Below are 20,978 nucleotides of genomic sequence, written 5' to 3'. Positions count from 1 at the left end.
GCCATATTTTGTTGATGTCACCAGTTCATCTCAATTCCAGGGTTAAAACGAACGTAGCAGATTGTAATACATAATTCACTTTAAGTTTTACTAAATTTAGTTTCTACCGGGTTGTTTTAGAGAATCTGATGTGGATAAAGAAAACGAATACAGCTATGATGAACACAAATGGAGACATTAAAAAAAGTATTATATAAAAGTTTAAAGCTAAAAAATTTAAGTAAATTAAATAAAATGAAATATATGTATATATATTTTGTTAATATTAGCCCTGTATTTATTTTATTATAAATATCATATAAATAATAAATTTATATTGTATTATTTTAATGCACCTGTACTCTAGAAATGTAGTAGCAGCTCATTCATTGATATTCATGTGCAGTATTTCTGTAACTCCCCTGCAGTGCGCGTCATTTGTTTCCCCCAGTCATCTTAATCAGTCCTATCAATCAATCTGAAGATGTGGGGGTTTTCACCCCCCACCCCGGTTTCTGTATGTTGGCTGCAAGCCTTTCGGGCAGTGATCATTCACATCTCTCCTTTCCATCCATGCACCCCTCCCGGCTCGGTTGCATGCTGCACGCATCATCCCTCCTCACCATGTGTGTTTGACGTCAGAAACTTAGGAGGGGCTCCTCCGTGAGGCTGGTTGCTGTTTGTGGTGCTGAAACAACGCCTGTATTGTGTTGCCGTTTAGCCACTTCGGCTCCAGTTTCTACCCGTTTTTTCCGTATTGTTATTATTATCTGAGCCCTCCGACATGCTCTCTCTGTGAGTCTCCTCCGAGCGGCCGACACTTTGAGTTTGGGGTTAAACAACATGCTGTTTTAGCGGAGGTGAGCGATGGATTGGAGTATAGGCAGGAGCGGTATGGATTCAGTCTGGTGTCCCGTCCTCTTCGCGGCATTGGCTGTCAGCCTTTGCTCCTCACCTGCCCTCGCCGACAGAAAATTTGGTAAGCAGCTGTGCTCCACTTTCTGTTATTGCTCTTTTTTTGTAACATTTCAAGTGTTTGGGGTTTTTAGTAGTTTTTGTTTTGTATGTACGCTCACAGGCTCTGTCCGTGGTGCTAAATCCTCCCGAGTTGCCCTCTTTTGGCTCGATCTCTAATATAAACAGTTGCTCTCTTTGCAGAAAAGTTCCTAATGCATGCTGAGACTCATAATGTCGGTATTTGCAAACAGTGTATCACCGTCTTGGTGCAAACTTACCTGTGCCGTGGGCAAGACTGGATGAAACCTGAACAGGGAAAAGTTACATAACCTCTCAGGCCTCATGGACACAATCTTTCCTGCACACTTTTTGTATGTGTGACCACCTTTTACCTCCTTCATCTCTAGCAATGCATCCCATTTCATATGCCTTTAACAGTTTTTCCCAGCACATAAAAATTACTCACACGTTCCCTTAAGGAGCATGCAATTTTAAACTCAGTTAAATATTTGATGACATCCTATATGCTCCCCGGGAAAAGAGGGCATATTTCATATTGCTATGTTTCATATTCAGACTTGGCTGAGGTAAATTTTCATTACCCTTGATTTGTTCTTCCAGCCCTGCCTCAGACACTGCTCTGTGATTTGAAAGAAAAGAGTGGCAGATGTCCAAAGAGTGATGTATTGGAGCAGCCGCAGTGATAATTGTGTCCGTTTAATGAGACATATGAGAGATTAAATGATTCATTTTCCTGCTTCAGTAGTGTGTGAGCTCATTTACACTGAAAAAAAAATCAGATGTACTGATCCAGCATCAGGAGGCGGAGCACATATTTTCATAAACTTTATCATGAGCTAGAGGCGAATATAGGTCTCTGGTCGCCTCTTCTGCTCTGATGATTCATACAGACACTGAGCTGCATCATATTCTGTATATTTAGAACAGGAGGAAGCCCTTTGGTAACCTGTTTTCTTATTTTCTCATATAAACACACATATTCTAAGTGATCAGATTAACAAATACAATAATATGGAAAGCCCAGAACTTACCCTTTTGTTCACTGGGTTTTTCTCTCTGCAAGTTGGCTAATTTATTCTTCAAATTCTTGTGAATGAGTCAGTGCTCATATTCCCCGAGTGCATTTCTCTCATTGAATTCTCAGAGTGTTTTTCTGTGTGTGTGAATGAGGTCTCCATTGTCAGAGTGTGGCTGAGAGTTGGGGATGGTTATTGTTTTTAATGAGCCCCACTGCGGATTATGCCATGTCATAGGGAAGATTTGGATCAAAGTGCACTCATGATGTGACTCTATTTATATAGCATATGTAAAGCTCTCTCCATATGTGTATATATATATAAATATATATGTGTCTTGATCTAAAAATAACCACATCGTTGTGTTTGTGTGGGAGAGACGGTGAGAGCACGCTGTGTGTGGGTGTATACATCCTGCATGTCTGAGAGCACATGAAAGCCAGACGGAGAAAATAAGTCTGCAGCTACAAGCTCTGAAAATGCAGTTAATGGCTGTGATATTTAAGTAGTGGTGTGAATTTATGTCCATACGCACAACATTTTCCACATTGGCTCAAAGACTCCACCCCTGAGACACTTCAGCAGTTATCCAAACCTATTATTTGCTGTGTGGGAATAAAGAGATGAGCATTAGTGATCATTAGTGTTTTCATCGATTCTGCATACAGGTCAACTCAACTACTGATTCCTGATAAATGTTCTTTGTAGAATGAAAAGAAGACGCACGCCAAAGACTGTATATAAAAGACTGATATGGCACTATGACATCACTAGGTAGGCACAGCCTGTTTGATTGGTTGTTTTTCAATAAATAGGACAAAAATGTTTAATACATCAAAGAAGAAGACTTAAAACTGGTGACGAGACCATTGACTTATCGGGGGAGTGTTACTGAGGTCATAGATCAAGTAAAGCTGTACAAGTCCCCCACTGCTAGCTATTAGAAAGAATGCAGGTTTAAGCTGCATTATGTGGGGGGGAAAGTATCTGGCTAACATCACCTAATCTTTGAATTCAGGTGTTTTCAGTCCCGTTATCACAGGTGTATAAAATCAAGTACCAAGCCATGAAGTCTGCCTCTACAAACATTGTGAAAGAATGTGTTTTTGTAGAGAGCCCACTGAATTTGAGTATGGTGCTGTGGTAGGAGGCCAACGTTGCATCTCTAGAGATTTGATGTTTCACAATCAGCTGTAAGAGATATTCTTGCAAAGTAGGAGTGTTTAGGAAAGCACAACAACTGAGCCACAAAGTGGCAGATCACGTTGTCAAGGTTTGCAGGTTGTAGACCCGAATGCAGACTTCATAAACAAAAAACAAAACAAAGTAGAAAAAAATAAATAAATAAAAGTACCACAGAATTTATGTTATTTCATTTCCCACGCACAAAGATGGATGGACAAGAACGCCTTACGATTCTAGATTCTAAGGAAAACGGGGGCTTTAATTAAATAGTGGAGGTAATCGGGGAGACTGGAAACATCGGGGTAACAAGACACAGCTGAAAGTGATTCTGGCAATATTGAAGGAAATGAAAGTAATGACTCAAGAGGACCAGTAAAACAGAGTAACTGCATAACAGAGACAAACACTTGACAGCGATGTATGCGATGACACCAGGAAGGCTAATTTGAACTAAAATGCAGGGAATCAAATATAAAGTAATCTAGAAAAAGATTTACAGGGCAATGGATTAGAAAAGTAGCAAGAACTAAAATCTAACCAGATTCTAGAGTTCAAACAGAAAATAGAGACAAGAGGCTCAGCCTTAATATAATCTTTAACATCAGCACCAAAACTGTGTGTTGGGAACTTCATTACATGGGTTTCAATGATGGAGCAGCTCCAGCAGGTGAAATGTGCAGGTGCCCCAGTATGTTTGTCCATATAGGTCGCGTCATTATTGGCTGAAAGCACCTTTTTTGTACACTCTGTGGCTTAATCAATGAATCAATGCAACTGGCAGAAAAACATGCCAGCATTGTAATAAGGGCCTGATAAGCTTGGAGGCAGAGGATTTTGATGGTTGGACACCTCTGAACCTACTTAAACTGATTCTGGATTCCCACCCTTGGTAATAATATAACAACAGCAAAACAGAAACACAAGATTAGAATAAACTCATTCTTTGCTGCTTCGCTCGATGCACAGGTAATCATCCGTTTTGCAACATACTATGGCCAAGATTTATAACAAAGACAATTTTTCTTTTCATTATGTCCTGAAACGAGTGACTGGGCCCATGAACTTAGCAGAAAAGTGTTTTAGATGTCAAGACTGAAAGCTGTTTTCCAACAGACTAGAAGTGTTTTTACAACCACAGCTATTGGCATCAGCAGGTTTGTTGTTGCTGTTCTGAACTGAGGAGCTACATCCATGTTTTATACTGTCTACAGATAGGAAGAGAAGCAATATCTAGTAAATATTAGTGGTTTTAAATCACATTTTAACTTGTGGAGCGTTTACAATCATAATTACTAAGCCTTAACGAATTGGTTGCAACATAACTGTGGAGTCAGAAATGCATCTAGCATAAAAATTGAATGACTACAAATGTAAATGAAATGTAAATAAGAAAATTTTAGTTAATCCATCTAACAGCTTTGTTGGTAGATAGACTTTTCCCCAAATACTTTAAAGAAAGTATAAAGCCAACTCTAGGAAGCATTTTAACTGATGTTTTGTGGGTTCGTGTTGTAGTAATTTACTGCAAAACTTGAATCCTAAAGAAGATAAAAGTAAACTTCCCCAAAGTTAAATGTTGTTTTCTCCTGGCAGCTACAATGCCTAAAATAGCCTAAAACATGCCACCATTACCCACCACTGTTGAAACTTTAAACCCTTTATTCCTCCTGTATTTGCTGTTCGTCGTCTCTGTGGTGCACTAAAATTTTCGATTGGTTTAGATTCGCTCACACGGCGTGCCATTTTGTTGCCTTGACCCAGCTGCTTACGTCTGAGCGGCTTCTTCTGGGAGGACGCTCTGGTCTTCCAAAGACTGGGAGAGGTCATGGACTGGTTAACGCGTTTCCAACTTGTTCCCACCAAGGTGACTCACTAACCAGCCTTGAGTCTGCCGCCTTGAAAGTGAGATGTAATTCAAAAGCACAGCACTTGTAAATTAACCAAAAGGCAGCGGCATTTAAAAAGCTTAACAGCACTCTTACACTTTAATTTTGCCTCAGTGTACGCGAAGGCCTGCTGTGCTCGTAATTGATGAAAGAGGCAGAAAGATTTTTATCAAAGGATTGGCAACTATTCATCTTTATTTGAAGAGTGCTGAAAGGTTAATGCCTTGTTTACACAAAGTTAGAAAAAACATCATTTAAATAATGAATTTATTGACTCCAGCACAGATTGTAGCCAATAGAAAATTAGCAGAAACACTCTAGTGCCTTGCGATCAGTATTTCCATCAGGATTGTTGTTAAAATTCTGTTCAGCATCTCTGCTTTGTTTGCAGAGGTTTGGCAGTGACAAGAATCCCAATACAACTACTGAAAAAATCCCAGTGTTTGTTAGCTACGCAGGTAGCTTTTCTCCAGCTTGCAGGTGCTGTTTATGAGAAAAAATGTACTTTCAGCAACATTTGCTATATGTAAATAATAAAAGAAAGAAATATTAATCCTTTAAAGGTTATGAGCAGCTCCGAGGATTTAATAAAGGGAAAGCAGAGCAGTCTAGCTGCTATCGAGGTGTTGTCACGATTCTAATAATGCACACACAAATCTAGCAGGAACACTGAGATCAGACTGAGCAGAGTTTAACATGGACACGCGGGGCTTGTGACAGCCTCTGAGCAAATCTGTTCCACTCCCCCCTTCAACACACTTTTTACACACAAATTAAGGAGTGTTAGAGGATATATTGATTGATATGTGACCTTTCTCCAATGTGTACATTGGAGATGTGCTTTAAGGCTGCGCTGTCTGTCTGTTGTTTTTTTCTTTACAGCTGGCTCTCAGCAGCCACCGCCTAACATACCCAGACAAGTGGGATTTGATTAACTGGCTGCTGAGCTGTATGTATTTTGCCACAGCCCTCTGTCATCCGATAGATATCAGGACTGAGTGGTAATCAAGCATCTCATAGTGGTAATAAATCAACAGAGGCGATTGAAATGTGCAGCAGTATTAGGATTGATATTTTACTACAGCACAGATTATGAACATGGTGAAGTCTGCATCTACAAGCAGGACATCTTGCTTCAGTGGAAGTTGTCTTTTTTCATCCTTTATGCTGCGTGGTTTAGGATGTCTTCTTTTTTGTGGCACTAGGGCACAAAATGTGCATTCCCCCAACCTGTTGGCAGCGGTTTCTGGAGGCTGCTCGGACACCGGCCCTCGACGCCTGGAGTTCCCCCACCCCTGCCATAGACTGTATATGAAAGATCAACCCAGTCATCACACAGTAGAAAGGCTTTGGACATTTTTAAGCCTCAATTTTAATAATTTGGCTGCTTTCATTTAATTTTTGGGGAGAATTTTATTTAGAATTTACAGGAATTTCACTTAAAAACTAGAGCGTCCTGTGCCGTACCATATTGTCCCCAGACATACTGGTATAAATAAATTTTTACATGGTCAAAAAAAGTGTAATATTATGATATCAGTGGTTTATCAAGACCACGAGTTTGTTTCCTAGCCCACACAATGACACAAGCCCGAGAACGTCTGAGAGTGAGAGCGGGTGCCAGTCTTGAGCGGTACTGCTTCATCAACCTCCAACAAAGTAGGCTACACTTTGTACACTATTCAAAAAAAAACCTGTTCCTGATAAAGGTGGAAACAACAAACTCGTTTCACCACTTGAAAAAACCAAAAAACACCAGGAGTACCACTAAGCTATGAAGACACACGAGGAGGTGCTAGCAGCTGGTGATGTGCGACCCAAAAGTAAACAAATGACTCAGCAGAGTGTCACCGGAGCGCTCACTCACTGCACTCAATATGACAGAAAGACCAAACGATGGATGGGAATTACTGATGCAGTTAAATGATGGAAAAGCAGCATTATGTGACAATATAAGAGTTGCAAAGTTCAGTGACTTTAATTACTCTAACTAAAGTGTTAAGCTGTTGTTTTATACTTACAAATTTCCAGAGAAAACACTACCCTAACCCTAACCCTTTCTGCTTTTGACGTATCCTTTATCACTATAAATAATGGTGTGTCACTACTATTGCACTATAATACTGCTGCTGCTTGTAGCAATAGATGCCAGTTCAGATGAGGTAGTCTGTCATCACTGACAGCAGCTCATTGGAAAAGAAGGATGGAAAACACCCTTTATTTTATTTGCACTAATAAATGCTGCTGCCTGCAAACTGCATTCACCATAATTATCATCATTGCAAATTTCCTTGAAATTTTGTGATATAATTTTGAGGCTACAGCCTCCACCCCTAGCTGTCAGTACAATTAACTACACAGAAAGTCATATTATTTATTGGATAATTCCTTGAAAAACACCAGTACAACTTCCGACACCCACCCCAGAGGTCCTTGTCAGTAGTTCGAATTAGCTCGCACACAGCAGCCACCCGTCAGATAAAGTGGGAATGCCCCTGAAATTGACGTGCGCATTTTTGAAAATGAATGTGGATAAAGTTCATTCATTCATCTTGACCCTAAAATTGTTCTGTTACAACCTTTTACTCCTTTTGGATATGCCAAGTAGGCAATACTTCCATAAATACATGGACGAAGAAAATGTAAATTTGATGCAGAAATATCTGCTGCTGACAAAAAAGTATGAAGAAGAGGAGTTGGGAGGTTCTCTTTGGTGCTTTGAATTAAACCACAACAAGTTCATAGTGCCAGTGTGGGCAGTTATGTTTACAGGTGTTAAGCTACTAGATAACACATTAAGGGAGCAAACAAGTGATCAAGATATTTTACTCTGGGCCAAAGCAGAAGAAGGTATAGTCAAACACCTCATGCATGTATGTATATGAGTTTTCTAGTAATGAAAACTCCTCTGCCACCAAAATTGCTAATTAAGTTAAAACTAATATGACTGCCAGACTAATAAAAACCCGGCTTTGATGGCTCTCCTACTCTCAGTAAAGGTCACAGTGCATTTTTCGTTTCTCTCAGGATGTCTGAGTCATCTTGACTGGTCTGGTGGAGGGTCAGGCCGAAGCGCCGGCCTTCAGCTCAGCCTTTATTGACACTTCGTATGAGGAGCCCTTCTACAATTCACTAAGGGCTTTGACTCATCTAATAAATGGCAAACCATTTATTGGATGAGTTTTCATTGTGCAGTACATCCCCCTCTTCGTGCGCATGGCAGCACATGATGGTTAAATAAGCATTTGGTGTGCTATTTGCAAAGCCTGTTTTTCCAAATTAATAAACTCAACAGCTGCAGCATTCAGTACGAGTGTAACTGATCTGACATTAACAGTTCTGCCATCATCTGTTGCTGAACATAATATATATCTATTGATTCTCGCTAATAAAGCGCATACGGTGTTGTAAAGGACCTCTTCTCAGCCACACAGCTGCTGGAAGTCTTGTTTTCAGGATGACATGAATCGCAGACTGATAAGCTATTCGAGCGACGCTGTTTTTCAGATAGTCTGGGAAACTGGTATTTTTGAGTTTTTAGTTGATTTCACAATTGTACCCTTGAAAGTGCAAGGAAAGAAACATAAAACAAAGCAGGCTGTGTATCCATGGCCTGGGTTGCTTCCACGGCTGGTGTGATAACAGGCGGAGGGTGGATTTTCTTTGTGATTCAACAGATGCTCAGAGGAGTGTGTTGGGAGCACGGCGGCTGGCTGTTCCTGTGTCTTTCCAGACAAATGTCGGCAGCTTATGAGAGGAATGAAGTCAGAATTGTGTCAAGATAGACGTGTCGAGACGATACATCTCGTTAGGCTCTCTTCAGTTCAAGGTGAACCTTGAAGATATTCTGGGTCAAGGAGGAGGAGTGCCGCCAGAGAAGCGAGGAAGGCGACATGTTCCAGGGGAAGTCTGCTTTTCTTTTAGATGCTAAAATTAGTTTATAGTTCAGCAGAGGCTCTTTCTTCCTCTGAGACTTGTCAGGTGTAAGAACATGACGCATTTGGACCTTTACGTTGATTAAAAACACAAACAAAGAAGGTGTTTTCCCGCTTGCGTGCCAACAACAGTGCAAAGAACGTGCTCCTTTTTGCGCTCTCTCTCCTCTGCACACACCTGACACGGCGAGTGTTAAAAACGTCATCGGTTTTTACAAGGAGGAGTGGACGGCGTTTCTCAAGGTTCAAATTAACTGGTGTTGGTAAAGGGGTCAGAGTGAAGGTCACCTCTGTGTGGCGGAGCTAAGATTTATAATGAGGACAATAACACAGTAATGAGGATTCTGAAAGCTGTGAGCTGAGCACAGGAATTAATCTATACTATCTCAGCTGTGATTAAAGCAGTAACGTTCCGGTTTCGTCTTTGGGGGATGCTGATTAATACTCTGGGCCATTTCTCAGTGCAGCAGGAAAGGAAAATGACTGTTTGAAGGGGAAAAAGCAACAGAAAGATGGGTGTTTTCCTATATTTGTGACCAACTGTCTCATTTGAAGTACATTAATAACATATATCTCCTTCAGCTCTTGAAAAAGGATCATTGAGCATTATTTGTAAAATCCCCAAGATGATGTCTACAACAAAGAAGGTGCACAACTTCACCTACTTTTTGTGGATGAGGTCTAAATTCAGTAGCTAGTTCTACCATCTCTTAGGAAGTTTGGGTAGCATCCTGCTAAGCTCTTTCATCGGCAGGTTTTTAGCATCTTTTGAGGCAAAGACAAAGAACAACATGGCACGTACAATTAGCAGCAAGCAGGTGGAGCATTTAACAGAGAAGTGAGGTTTAAAGAAGGTCCAGGATTAGAGTGCTTCCTTTCATCAGGTCACCAGAAACACAAATCCTAATGAATGCTAATGATCAGCCAAGTTGCCTCCTGGCTGATGGACTACTTTCTGTTTAGGGCCAAGAATTTGGCATTTTGGTCACCACCTTGGTGTTTTGTTGGTGTCAGAAGTGGTCGTGTTTTGATAAGAAGCTGTAGTGCTAAGTTAACAGCTATCATAAGCTAGCTCAGTATATCATGACTTTAAAGCTTAATACAGTTTAAATAGGGGACTAATGAGAAAAAACGACTGTTCGTACGTGCATCCCTCCATCTTCTGCCACTTCTCTGGGATCAGGTTACGATGTTAACACTCAGCAGAGACGTCAAGGCCTCCCTCTCTCGGCTACTACCATCAGGGGAAACACAGAGGCTTTCCCAAACCTGCTGAAAGATACAATCTCTCGACTGAGTCTGGAGTATGCCCCGTAGCCTCCTCCCAGTCACCTTCCCTGAAATCCATCAAGGAGACATCCCAGTCAGATACATAAACCACCTCAACTGGCTTCTTTAAACCACAACCATCCATCGAGAGAAAAACGTTTTTTTCTAACAGGACATAAACATCCGTATTTCTGTTTATGGCACTAGTTGGTAGCATAAATAGTTTAAAATGAGTGTGTTTTAACCCCCTTTGTGGTCACCCCGGGGGCCACAAATTTAAATAATGGGACTTGGATACCGCTGAATACCTCAGCATTTAAAATCCACCTGAATATAGACTGCCTTTCCTTCTCAATAGCCTAATATTGATATTCATCTTGCAATGGGGGTGATTATGCAGAAGCACGTAAGGTAAAATATTAGAGGAGGAATGCTATTTGTTCAGTTTATGTTGCGTTATATTTACTTGGTTTTTCCAAACTTAAAGTCAGCTAAGAGAAGGGCTTTATGTGTTTTTGTATGTGTGATTATGTGTGTTTGTAGCCTTGCCACTAAGGGCTCTCCTCAGTGTAAAAAGGGCCTGGCCAGTCCCAAATTATACACACACCCTGTTTATTTTGCCCTTTGTTACGCACTCATACACATCAATGCCCGCTCCGCTTTATGTCGTCATTCTTTTCAAAGGTTCTCTCAGCGCCTGCTGTGCTCCTGCCCTACTATATATAAGAGGAGAGGTTAATCAGCAGATGCACACCAGGTGTGCCACCCTCCTCAAACGAATCACTTTCCCTCCTCTCTTCACAGCTGAGCCAGAAAACCACACCCCACTGCCACAGTGTTTTCACTGAGTCAGAAATGTGATGCCTTTGGGTGTCTGCACCAACTGCAGCCATAAAAATCCAATCCCTCAGTGATGAGAGGTGTTCTGACCAGGGAGCGGCATGGAGACAGTTTCATATCAATTTCCTCTCATCTCATCTGCATCTTAAGGCGTTTAATTCCACAGGTGGTACAGCTGAGTAGTTTCATTTTAAGCTGTGAAATTACCACTCAGGCACATAAATGACTTGAGGCCAACAAAGATGTCATTTCACTCCCATTTGCATGTCATCGATGTCACATCTGCAGGACAGGAAAGTCCAAACACCGAGGCGTGGTACTGACCTGCACTTTAATCGAGGTTCAGCTGGCACTCAAGAGTTAAACCTTTGTCCTCACCTGCAGGATTAGATATTCCCCTCAGGGCAGTTTGTGCTGGTTCACTTCGAGCTCCTTGGAACATAAGAAAGAAGAGGCTTAGCTGTTTCACTCGCTCCACTTCTGCTTTTCAACACTCAATCACACCTCAGGAGAAGGGAGAAAATCAAATGTCTGAATCACTCAGTGCAGGTCGGGAAAAAGGTCAACCCGGCCTATTTCTGGGTCCTCTGTTGCCGCAGTGATGCTGCCATCTTTAATTCATAGCCGTTGTCTGGGCTGTCGCCTGGAGCTGGCAGCTGAGTGACTGAGAGTGACCTGCCTGCCTGGGAATTCTGAGGGAATTGTGTCTGGTTACACTCCTCTGGATGCCAGGTGGTTTCACATCAGGATCTCTCTTCAGTCAAAGTGACCCCAGAGTCCCCTCACTTTGACCCCCAAGCTCCTAATTCAGGTTAAACCTTTAGATTTAGTTTCTGTTAAATGCTTTGAACTAAAGAAAAAGTCCCACAATATCTATATGTGCCATCTTGCTAAAAGGAAATATTTTACCAAAACACAATAAAAAAATGATAATTACGCTACAGGTTAAAAAAGCTACGGCTAAAAGCTAATTAGCTTTGCACAAAATCTGTAAACAAGGGCAAACAGCTAGCTCTGTGTTAACTAAACATGCTAAGCTAAGCTACGCTAAGCTAACTGGCTGCTTCACAAACATTGGGCACACAAGAAAGCTCTCACCTTAGCCTTGAGAAGAAAACTGTTCCTTTAAACATAAAAAGGTTGTTTTTTTTTCTCTAATGCAGTGATAGAAGTGAAGCCTCAATGGTAGAATTACTGTATTTTCTTGTGGTGTTAAAGTGAATTATTCATTTTGTCCTTCACCCCGGAGAAAATAGTTTCCTGATGAAATATGAGTGAACAAAATGTCACTGTCTTATTTAAACAACTGTTATAGCAGCGTCCTGCCATGTTCAGATGAAAACGTGTGGGGGGGGGGAATGTATAAAAAACATCGAGGATCGTGATAAGGTAACCAGAGCTCAGTTGCTGACACATAGCATGCAGCTTTTGACAAGAACAGACCTTCTGGAGCAGAGAAAAGCTTGGAGCCATCTTTAATTTTAGCAGGAGAGCGCCTTAATGACACAAGCTGTTTAAATCTGCGGACATGGTGTCAAGCTGATGCTAATTTGCTTGCAGGTGATGTTCTTCTCTGCTGTCCCCGCTCCAGCCACGCTCCCTTTTCAATTCACTTGCACTTTTATTGCAGTTGTCACCTGCCGTGCTGTTCTAAAATGGCTTTTTTGGCTGACGGTACAGTTGTCTGTGATTTACAAAAAATGAGCCAGGCGTCCTTGGTTGCACCTTATATCTATAATAAAAGATACTTTGGTGGCCCCAGAGAGTGAATGAAATATGCCCTTAACTGCAGCAGGCCTCGGGATTGGCTGTTCTCGCTGCCAGGCTCCCAGCGTTCTCCTTGGCCCCTCAGACATCGCAGATGGTACCCGAGCACCGGCCAACCACCTGTGAGGGAAAGTGGATGATCAGGCCTCTGACTTCTTGTTGAGCTTAGGGTTTTGCCTCATAGGGACATAGTTAATGTTCCGGGCAAGGTCAGCCAATCACAGCCAAACGTTTAGAGACCTAAATGTGCACTGGGATGTGTACTTAATAGCATTATAATGCTCAGGTGGAGATTGACTGTCGGATAATGTGGTTATATTGTTTTCTAATGAGAAACGTATGTAATTGCTTTTCCTCAAACAAGCCTTTCACTCCTCTCTGATTTCACACTCCCAAGGGGAGATACGCACGCTGCTGTGTCCCAACACGCAGGTGGTTTTAGTTATAGGTGAATAGTTTTTTTGCATGTGCCTGTGCTGCTCCTTGTTTACTTACACGGTCGGTGCACTTGCTGCCCTAAATAGCAGTTACTTGTAACAAAGTAGACAGGACACATCCTCGTAAAGTGTTTCTGTGCTGCATGTAGAGGTCTCAGAAAGGGTAATAGATCCCATCCAAGTTCCCATTGTTGCATGCTTTTCTGAAGGTGTTATTTATGCAAAGTCTGCACAGCATGTTTTAATGTCATTTTGAAAGGCAGACAGAGACAAACAGTGACTGTAGCACATGTAGTTATGCACTTCTGTCTGATACACCTCCTATTTTACCGTCTCTTGAGAATACAGACCTCTAACTACCGCTGCATCTTGTTAAAAAACTGTGAAGTAACTTCTGTGACCTTCTGGAGTCTCCCTTCATACAGCATTTATAAATTAGGTCACAAAGCATCTATTTTGGGAGCAGAAACTTCTGCATATTTACAGCAGTTGTAGTCGGCTCTCATCTAGTGCAGCTACTAACAATTACTTTCATTATCTTTAAATATTAATATTAGTTTCTAAAGAGTCCTGATTTCTTGGTTTTTTGCATATTTGTCACACTAAATCTTATAAATCATCAACAAAGATAACCTGAGTAATACAAAATGCACCTGATCCTGTGTAAAACCTAAAGCTAATCAAACGTTTGTGGCTGTGAGTCTTTTATATCACTGTTGGGGGGATTTTGGCCGAATTGTATAAAATTCCCCCACATTGGAGGGTTTTGGGTATGAACGGGCTCCAAAGCATCTCAATCAGATATGAGTCTGGACTTCGATTGGGGCGCTCCAAAACCGTAATTTTGATTGGAAACACAATTGCTGGTATGTTTTAGATCATTGTTATAACCGGCATAACTAAGATAAGTGATAACAGTGTGAAAGGTGAGCATATATGACATGTTTTTACTGCATTGCTCACATGGGTCGAAGGAAAAAAGTCACATGCTTAAGTTAAAAATCGTCTAAAAAGCACAAATCATTTCCCTTTAAATCCGTCTGTAACTGCACTTACTTGACTTGAAGAGCGGCTACAGATAAGCCATGATTGATCTGTGACGAGGCTGACACGGCCTCAGTACTTAATACCAAACGTAACACTTTTTCATAAAGGTCATTGTGTTTGTGAAATTATCTTGTAGGCCTTGGGTTGAATAAAAGAGCGCGGCTGTTCTTTGTCAGGATGCGTCATCAAGATATAGCAAGGACTCCTTTTTTTTTCCTCCCTCAGCATCGACAAGTCCTTTTTTCTGCCTGGGGTAATCAGCAGCATCCACTGTGATTGCATTTTAATTAAAAGGCGCCATTTTAATCATCTCGCACGGTGTTGGAGAAAGGGGCTGTGCTGTTATCAATTCTATGTCCCTGCCTATCTCACATGCAGACACGCACACACATACTGTCTGACTAACTATGCTCGACTGGACGCGTTATTAGTGGAAAGTTGTAATTAATATTGAGAGCTGACAAGGCTTCCCAGAGAACCCCATGAATTAAGCAGGGAAGTGATGAGGAAGTAAAGTTGAATGGACTGACACTAATTGCGGAGTGCTGAGATGTGCATGGTCAAGAGGGATTGACTCTTCCAGCTCTAAGTGACTGCTTTATAAGTTTGGTGTAAATTCTTCTTTCACTTACCTTCAAGCTAAATGGGAAAGTCTTGGTAAGTTAAACAAAGTCGTGCGAAAATTAGGGCTGGCAGGTGAATATTGTTTGCACGGTCTATAAAATGTCAGAACTTCATTTTTTCTCAAGCCCAAGGTGACGTCTTAAAATTGTTTCATTTGTGGAAACAACAAACTGACAGGAAGTGATGCCTAATTAGAAAACGCAAAAATCCTCTCAGTTTAGAAGCTTTAACTGTAATCGTTAATCAACTATCCAAAATGTTTTAGTTAATTTTTTCTGTTGATTGATTAACCAAGAAATTAATTGAACTCTAATTAATGTTCATCATCAGAAAGTCAAATGACTCAGTCGAGAGTGGTAATGGCCCATGCTTCTCCAGCAAGCACTCGGCGACAGTGGGAAAGAAAAACTCAATTTTAAGCTTTTAAGGAAGAAACCACCAGCAGAGCCTGGCTCAGTCATCTGCCCAGACTGGATGGGGGTGAGGGGAGAATAACAACATAAAAGACACCCTGTGGAAGAGAGCTAGAGGTTAATATGGTGATACAACAGGTGCAGGCTACTGACACGATCCAGCACATATTAGCAGGGTGCAACACGCTAGCAGGGAGGGCATACATGGTACTGGAAATTGAACATCCGTGCTGGGTATGGCCTGGAGATCCCAAGGTCAAAATAGGCCACGCCCCATTGGTTGGTTGAGAATGACCGAGCCCAGATGCTGTGGCACTTCCATAGAGGATAGAGCTGGACAAACTGTTGATGGCTAACACAGTGGATATAGCAGTGGGAAGACAGCCATAGTGACAGATGTAGCTAAACCAAGTGATAGCACCGTTAAGAAAAGGAACATGACAACATTCAATATTCATTCACTCACAGTATACATAAAGTTTTGAAATATATCAAAAGATATCAACAGAAAAAACAGTATCAGTATCGGTTCATTTAATTTCTACTCAGTTCAACAAACAGCTGTACAGTACAACACGTGCAGGTGTACGTCAGTCCTGGTCCTCACTCAGGTTGTGTCATTTTGATATATGCTGGGCAGCCAGATAGGCCCCGTGTCCTTCTCCTTGGACTGCTTCTAATTTTGTCATGTTGTTTAGCTCACTGAAATACAGATCTGAATTGGTTGAAGTAAGTGGTCCTCACGTCACTGAGTAATTTACATCTTAAGAGGAAATGCATCTCTGTTTCAACCTCACCTGTCACAGTTTTGTTTCTGTTTGTATCTTCCATTGCTGGTTTATGGTCACTGACATTATGCCTGGTTAGAATGTTTCTGATTTCTGCCTCTGACAGTCAACGGATTTTCTGCCATTTCATAATCTCTCTAATTTGTTTTGGCTTTTAGTCCATTCTCTCCAGTCTTTCCGATAGATTTCTTCGCATTGTGTGATGATTTGGTTCACTCTGACTTGTGTTTGGTAAGCAGTGCTGTTGTGAGACTTGTCGGGGCGTGTTTGTGTGGACACAGTCTCAACACCAGCTGGCATAAGTGGCTCTTGAGGGATTGAGGGTGTCTTGGGGGGATGGAGTTCCTTTGAATGTTAATTTTGAGCAAGTATCTGCCTAATTCTGCTCGACGGGCTTTTGTTGAGTTTTTCTTTGTACATGATAACCGAATCTCCATAAACGTTTCATATATAATAAAGCATGAATGTGAAGAATATGTTTGCAAAGGACAACATTTGTAATCCGATGAGTATTGACCGCCTGCACGATAAAGAGTAACTTGAGCAAAAGTGTAACTGTTTGGGGCTTTTTTAGATTTTTGTTAGCCTCTTTAAATGTATCTGTGTTGATAGTAAGCAATGATTGGAAAGTGTTAGCCTGGATATGATTAGACTCAGTGTTCACTTGCATTTCTGGGCTACCCTGCCATATTAAAATTGATAAAACTGTAAGTTTACCATTAACATTCATATGGATTTTTGTTTCAGGCCTCTAGTCTGGATGATTCACTCTACTTGTCACTCTGTTTTTGGTCTCCACCAACTCCACCAAATATGGAAATATTTGGCTTTTTATCCGTCAGATCCGTCAGGGAGCACACAGAAAGTTTATCATCTGTTTATTTTCTGCCGCAAACCTTCTGATATAAGACAGAAACCCAGGTTTTAAACCATGAGCATTAGAGTTGTGGTTTTAGTTATTTGTAAATTGCAAATATAACTGAAAATGACTCTTCCAAAAATATATTGGTGCATATACAGGCATCCTTTAGCCTATAATGTGTCCATTAAAATGAGGTATATACTCGTTATGATGCAGAATAATATTCAGGTACAATGAGTTGGAAAAGCAATTCATGGTCTTGGTTTTAGAGCAGTAAGTTCCTTTTCTTCAGTTTGGGACATTCTGCCTTTTAGTTTTGTTCCAGAGAGCTGAGCGACCTTACAGCTCTGTGTTGATGCCCCACTCTACATCGTTAAATTGCAATTTTGCTGACACATTGAAGCCATTACCTTGCAAAAGAGTAATTTCATAAAATGTGCCCTCGACTCCTAAACAAAATGGCTGCGCACTGTGCCTGTAAGTTCCAGTTCCCACGCAGATTAGCCTTTAATAATGCAACAGAATAATGACCTGCACGTCCAACTGGGAGAGAAGAAACTTGAACAAACTTTGGATAAGTAAAGCCTGAAAAGTTCCTCTCTCTTCCACACCTGTCCTTATTATCTGCCCTTTCTGTGCCAATTGATTATCCGACATCCCGCAACTATCTCTTCTCGTTATTAAAGAAGTCTGACAGACACCTCTCCTCCTACTCAGCCTGTTCTTCATTCACGGTCACAAGCTGCTCGTTGCTGTCCATCGAGGCCACCGGGCCAAGAGGGTGCATCCAATTCCGTCACTCTGCATGATGAGCGGAGGGAGGGGAAAAACAAAGATAAAAGAGTTGGAGAAACAGGACTGAGGCTCGGCCTAGTTGTTTGCAGACTCTCCGTGTGTTACCAGCACTGCAAACGCCATGAAGTGGTGTATCATGAGCTCAATGAATTAGCCTAAATCTTGTGCTCGGTGTAGTTAATTTTGATCCTGAATGTGCGAACACCTCCTCCGTACAAGACAGAAAATTACACTTTTTTTTATTTTGTTTTTTTGTTTTTTTTCACGCCTCAGCCTTTTCCTGGAAATGTGTAAATGTAGAGGATCACCTGTGCAGATCGGCGAGCAGAACAATCAGTCCTCTGTTCGCCGCAACTCCCACATGAGAGAGATATGAACACAGGGAACAGCTACTCATAATGCTTCTGCCATCTGTTCATTTATTAGTCTGGAACACCCATTCTTAGTCCAAGCATTAAAGCTCATTAATATTCATGCAACATTCATAAATGGAAGCGCTGCCCATGGAGTTGGGGTATCAGTGTCAGAGACAGGATAGGGGAAGTCACACTAATTGATGATTGATGGCTCTGCCATTAGCGGCAAAGCCTAGGGCTAGAGTTAATGTAGTCCTAAGCTGCACTTTTATAGCTCTGCCACATATTTAGAAAATGTAGCTAATTTGGCATTGCCTTTTCTCCGCAGCAAAGACAAACACTTTAACGACTTGAGCTGCTTTCATTTCTTGTCTCCTCTTTGTTTCACCTTCTCTGACCTCCAGGTTGCCTGTTTGAAGATGAGCTCTGTACACCCTATGAGTTCTGCGTCAACGGTAAGTCCGCCTTCATGTACACATACCTCTTTTTATCATATACAGGACACTTGAAAAGTTTTATCAAGTTTATCCAAAATGAAGTCCTTAGTCCAGTCACACAGGCATAAAGACTCGCCGGAGACTACCAACTGCTAAGGAAAGTTGTGTATTACCCAACATGTTGGGAAGTGGTTGGTGGAGACTTGCTGTGGTGACGTGCAGTTTGCATGGAAGATGCTCACTTGTCGAGAGTGCTTGCAAACTGGTTAGTAAAACTGTGAAGAAAGCAATACAAACTGGAATCAGAGGCCGTCAAAGTAAAGGTTGCACCTTTTGAAACATGTTGGTTCAAGCAAAAAAGCAATACGGGTAACTTTACTTTAAAGGCAAATGCTCTCTTAGTGAGCAGTTGGCAAATGTTTGCAGACAAGTTGGCATCTTCCATGCAAAGTGTGGAACGCAATCACAAAGAGGGTTTTGATGCAGCATCCACTTTGCGACCAATTTAACCCGGCATTCAGTGAGGAAATAGACATTTCATCCCTAATGGCTGGAGGTTGCCAGAGGGTTGCCAACCAGTCTATAGGCCTATATGACTGAGACTGTAATTATCATTAAAAATGACCATAAAGCTCTGAAATCAATCATTAAAAAAGGTCTTTAAAAAATGCTCATTTGGGTTTCTCACATCTAATCAAACAAATTGTAGGAGGGAGGCGTGGTTGCAGACAGAACAGACACCTCAATAATCGGCTGGATATTTATCTTTTTATTGGTTTTTGGTAATGTCACTTTAGGTTGGTTGTGGGAGATTCGATATACAAAAGGTCAACAAATAGTCATAGCTCACTAAACTTTGTTTTAAACTGTGTGTGAGAAATTATTTTGACTTTTATATCACAGCTTTTGCTCCATGATTTCTCTTTACGCCTAATTTTTTCTTTACAGGGAATGAGTACCAGAAAACAAAGGTCTGGTCACTTGATCATAACTGAATCACGAACAAAAATAATACTCTGGTATTCTGATGTGTTTCAGCTTTCCTTATTAAAAGCAGCTTTCTCTAGGCAAGCATGCTCCATATGAAGCTAGTACAGTATTGTGCGTGTCTGTGTTGCAAATTGGACTCTGTTTCAGAGGAGGAGGAAGGAATTCAGACCCCTGGTTTCTTATAATATTAGCTGGTTGTCTGTGGTACGCAATATTATAGGAAATGCAGTCTGCTAACTATAAAGCTCTCAGTACGACGGTGCTGTATCTACACCAATTAGCTGCAACATTAAATTCCAACACTGAGTAGTTTCCTTCATAAACCAAAACAGAATTGGCCTGTAGACATGGCATTTTTAGTCTCTTGGGCGTGGCCCGGGGTGTTGGACACACTGACACTGGCCGTGAATCCCTTGGGTCATGAAAATCCTGATGAGTGGAACCTCCATGAGTCAAACTCCTCGTATGGCGATCGCATTGGGATGCCGGGTCAATGCCTTACACTCTTTACTGTGGTAAAATGTCAATTTATCTGCTTGCAATGTAATGTTTAAGTTACTGGTATCTGTCAGCATAACATTGACGTGAATGTCCACATCCAAGATATTCAAGCGAAACGTCGCATGGGAACAAAATGCTATTGGGTCCACCTGTCAGCTGTTTTAATGTTGGTGCTGATCATGAAACTGGAGTTGTGCACCAAGTGAAATTTTGGAGTCATTGCTGTAAGTGCTTGTGTTTTAAATTTTGTAAATGTGAGGTTCACCAAAGTGGAGTTAAAGTCTCAACATCTCCGAACCTGCAGGTAAAGCCTTAAGCTATTTTTAATCGCTCACAGATTTATATATAGATAGATGGAGACTGAAGGTCCCGCTCACAGTATTCTTCTTAGTTTAGACATACAGCATGAGTCATACTTAAGAAAAGCTTCAAAATTGAATGTGAGCCAGGCTGCAACAATAATACCACACAATATAAACACACAGAAGCTCTCTGATCTCATTCATCTAATGATTGATGCCGGCGTCTTGCTTTCCCCCCTTTCGATTCTGAGGTTTCTCCAAACCACACATGATCTCGACCTCATCTGCAAACCTTCTCGCCATGGAGCACGGACCTATCTGTCTCAGTGGTTGCCATGACAATGCATCACCGGATGAACAGAGGGGAAATGTCATAGCTTTTCACTGTGTGGCATTCAGGCGGCTCACGCAGCGGGCTGTAATTTTAAAGGGGATTGATAGCGTGTCGATATCGAGGATCGTCTCCGCGGAAAGTCGTCGGGAAAGGTTAATGTATTCAACACAGCAGCAGCAGGAAGTCAGGGAAGGGTCAAACGTGTATGGAGCGGTTTCATGTCCACGTGTTTGTTTT

The 20,978-nt window shown here is 41.4% G+C and overlaps 1 protein-coding gene across 2 annotated transcripts in view; it reads left to right on the top strand.

Moving 5' to 3' along the window:
- Nucleotides 1–553: 553 nt before the first annotated feature.
- Nucleotides 554–20,978, top strand: part of ptprn2 (protein tyrosine phosphatase receptor type N2) — a 146,367-nt gene continuing 125,942 nt past the window's right edge. For both annotated transcript variants that reach the window (XM_005722780.1, XM_013915954.1), the window contains exons 1-2: nucleotides 554–958; nucleotides 18,582–18,632. In XM_005722780.1, coding sequence (XP_005722837.1) covers nucleotides 847–958; nucleotides 18,582–18,632 — 163 coding nt within the window. In that variant the 5' untranslated portion in view covers nucleotides 554–846. The remainder of the gene's footprint in view (nucleotides 959–18,581; nucleotides 18,633–20,978) is intronic.

This window comes from Pundamilia nyererei, unplaced genomic scaffold (assembly GCF_000239375.1).
Source record: "Pundamilia nyererei isolate P.nyererei 1_Seehausen unplaced genomic scaffold, PunNye1.0 scaffold00007, whole genome shotgun sequence".
Taxonomy (NCBI): domain Eukaryota; kingdom Metazoa; phylum Chordata; class Actinopteri; order Cichliformes; family Cichlidae; genus Pundamilia; species Pundamilia nyererei.
This window is presented reverse-complemented; position numbering and strand designations above follow the sequence as displayed.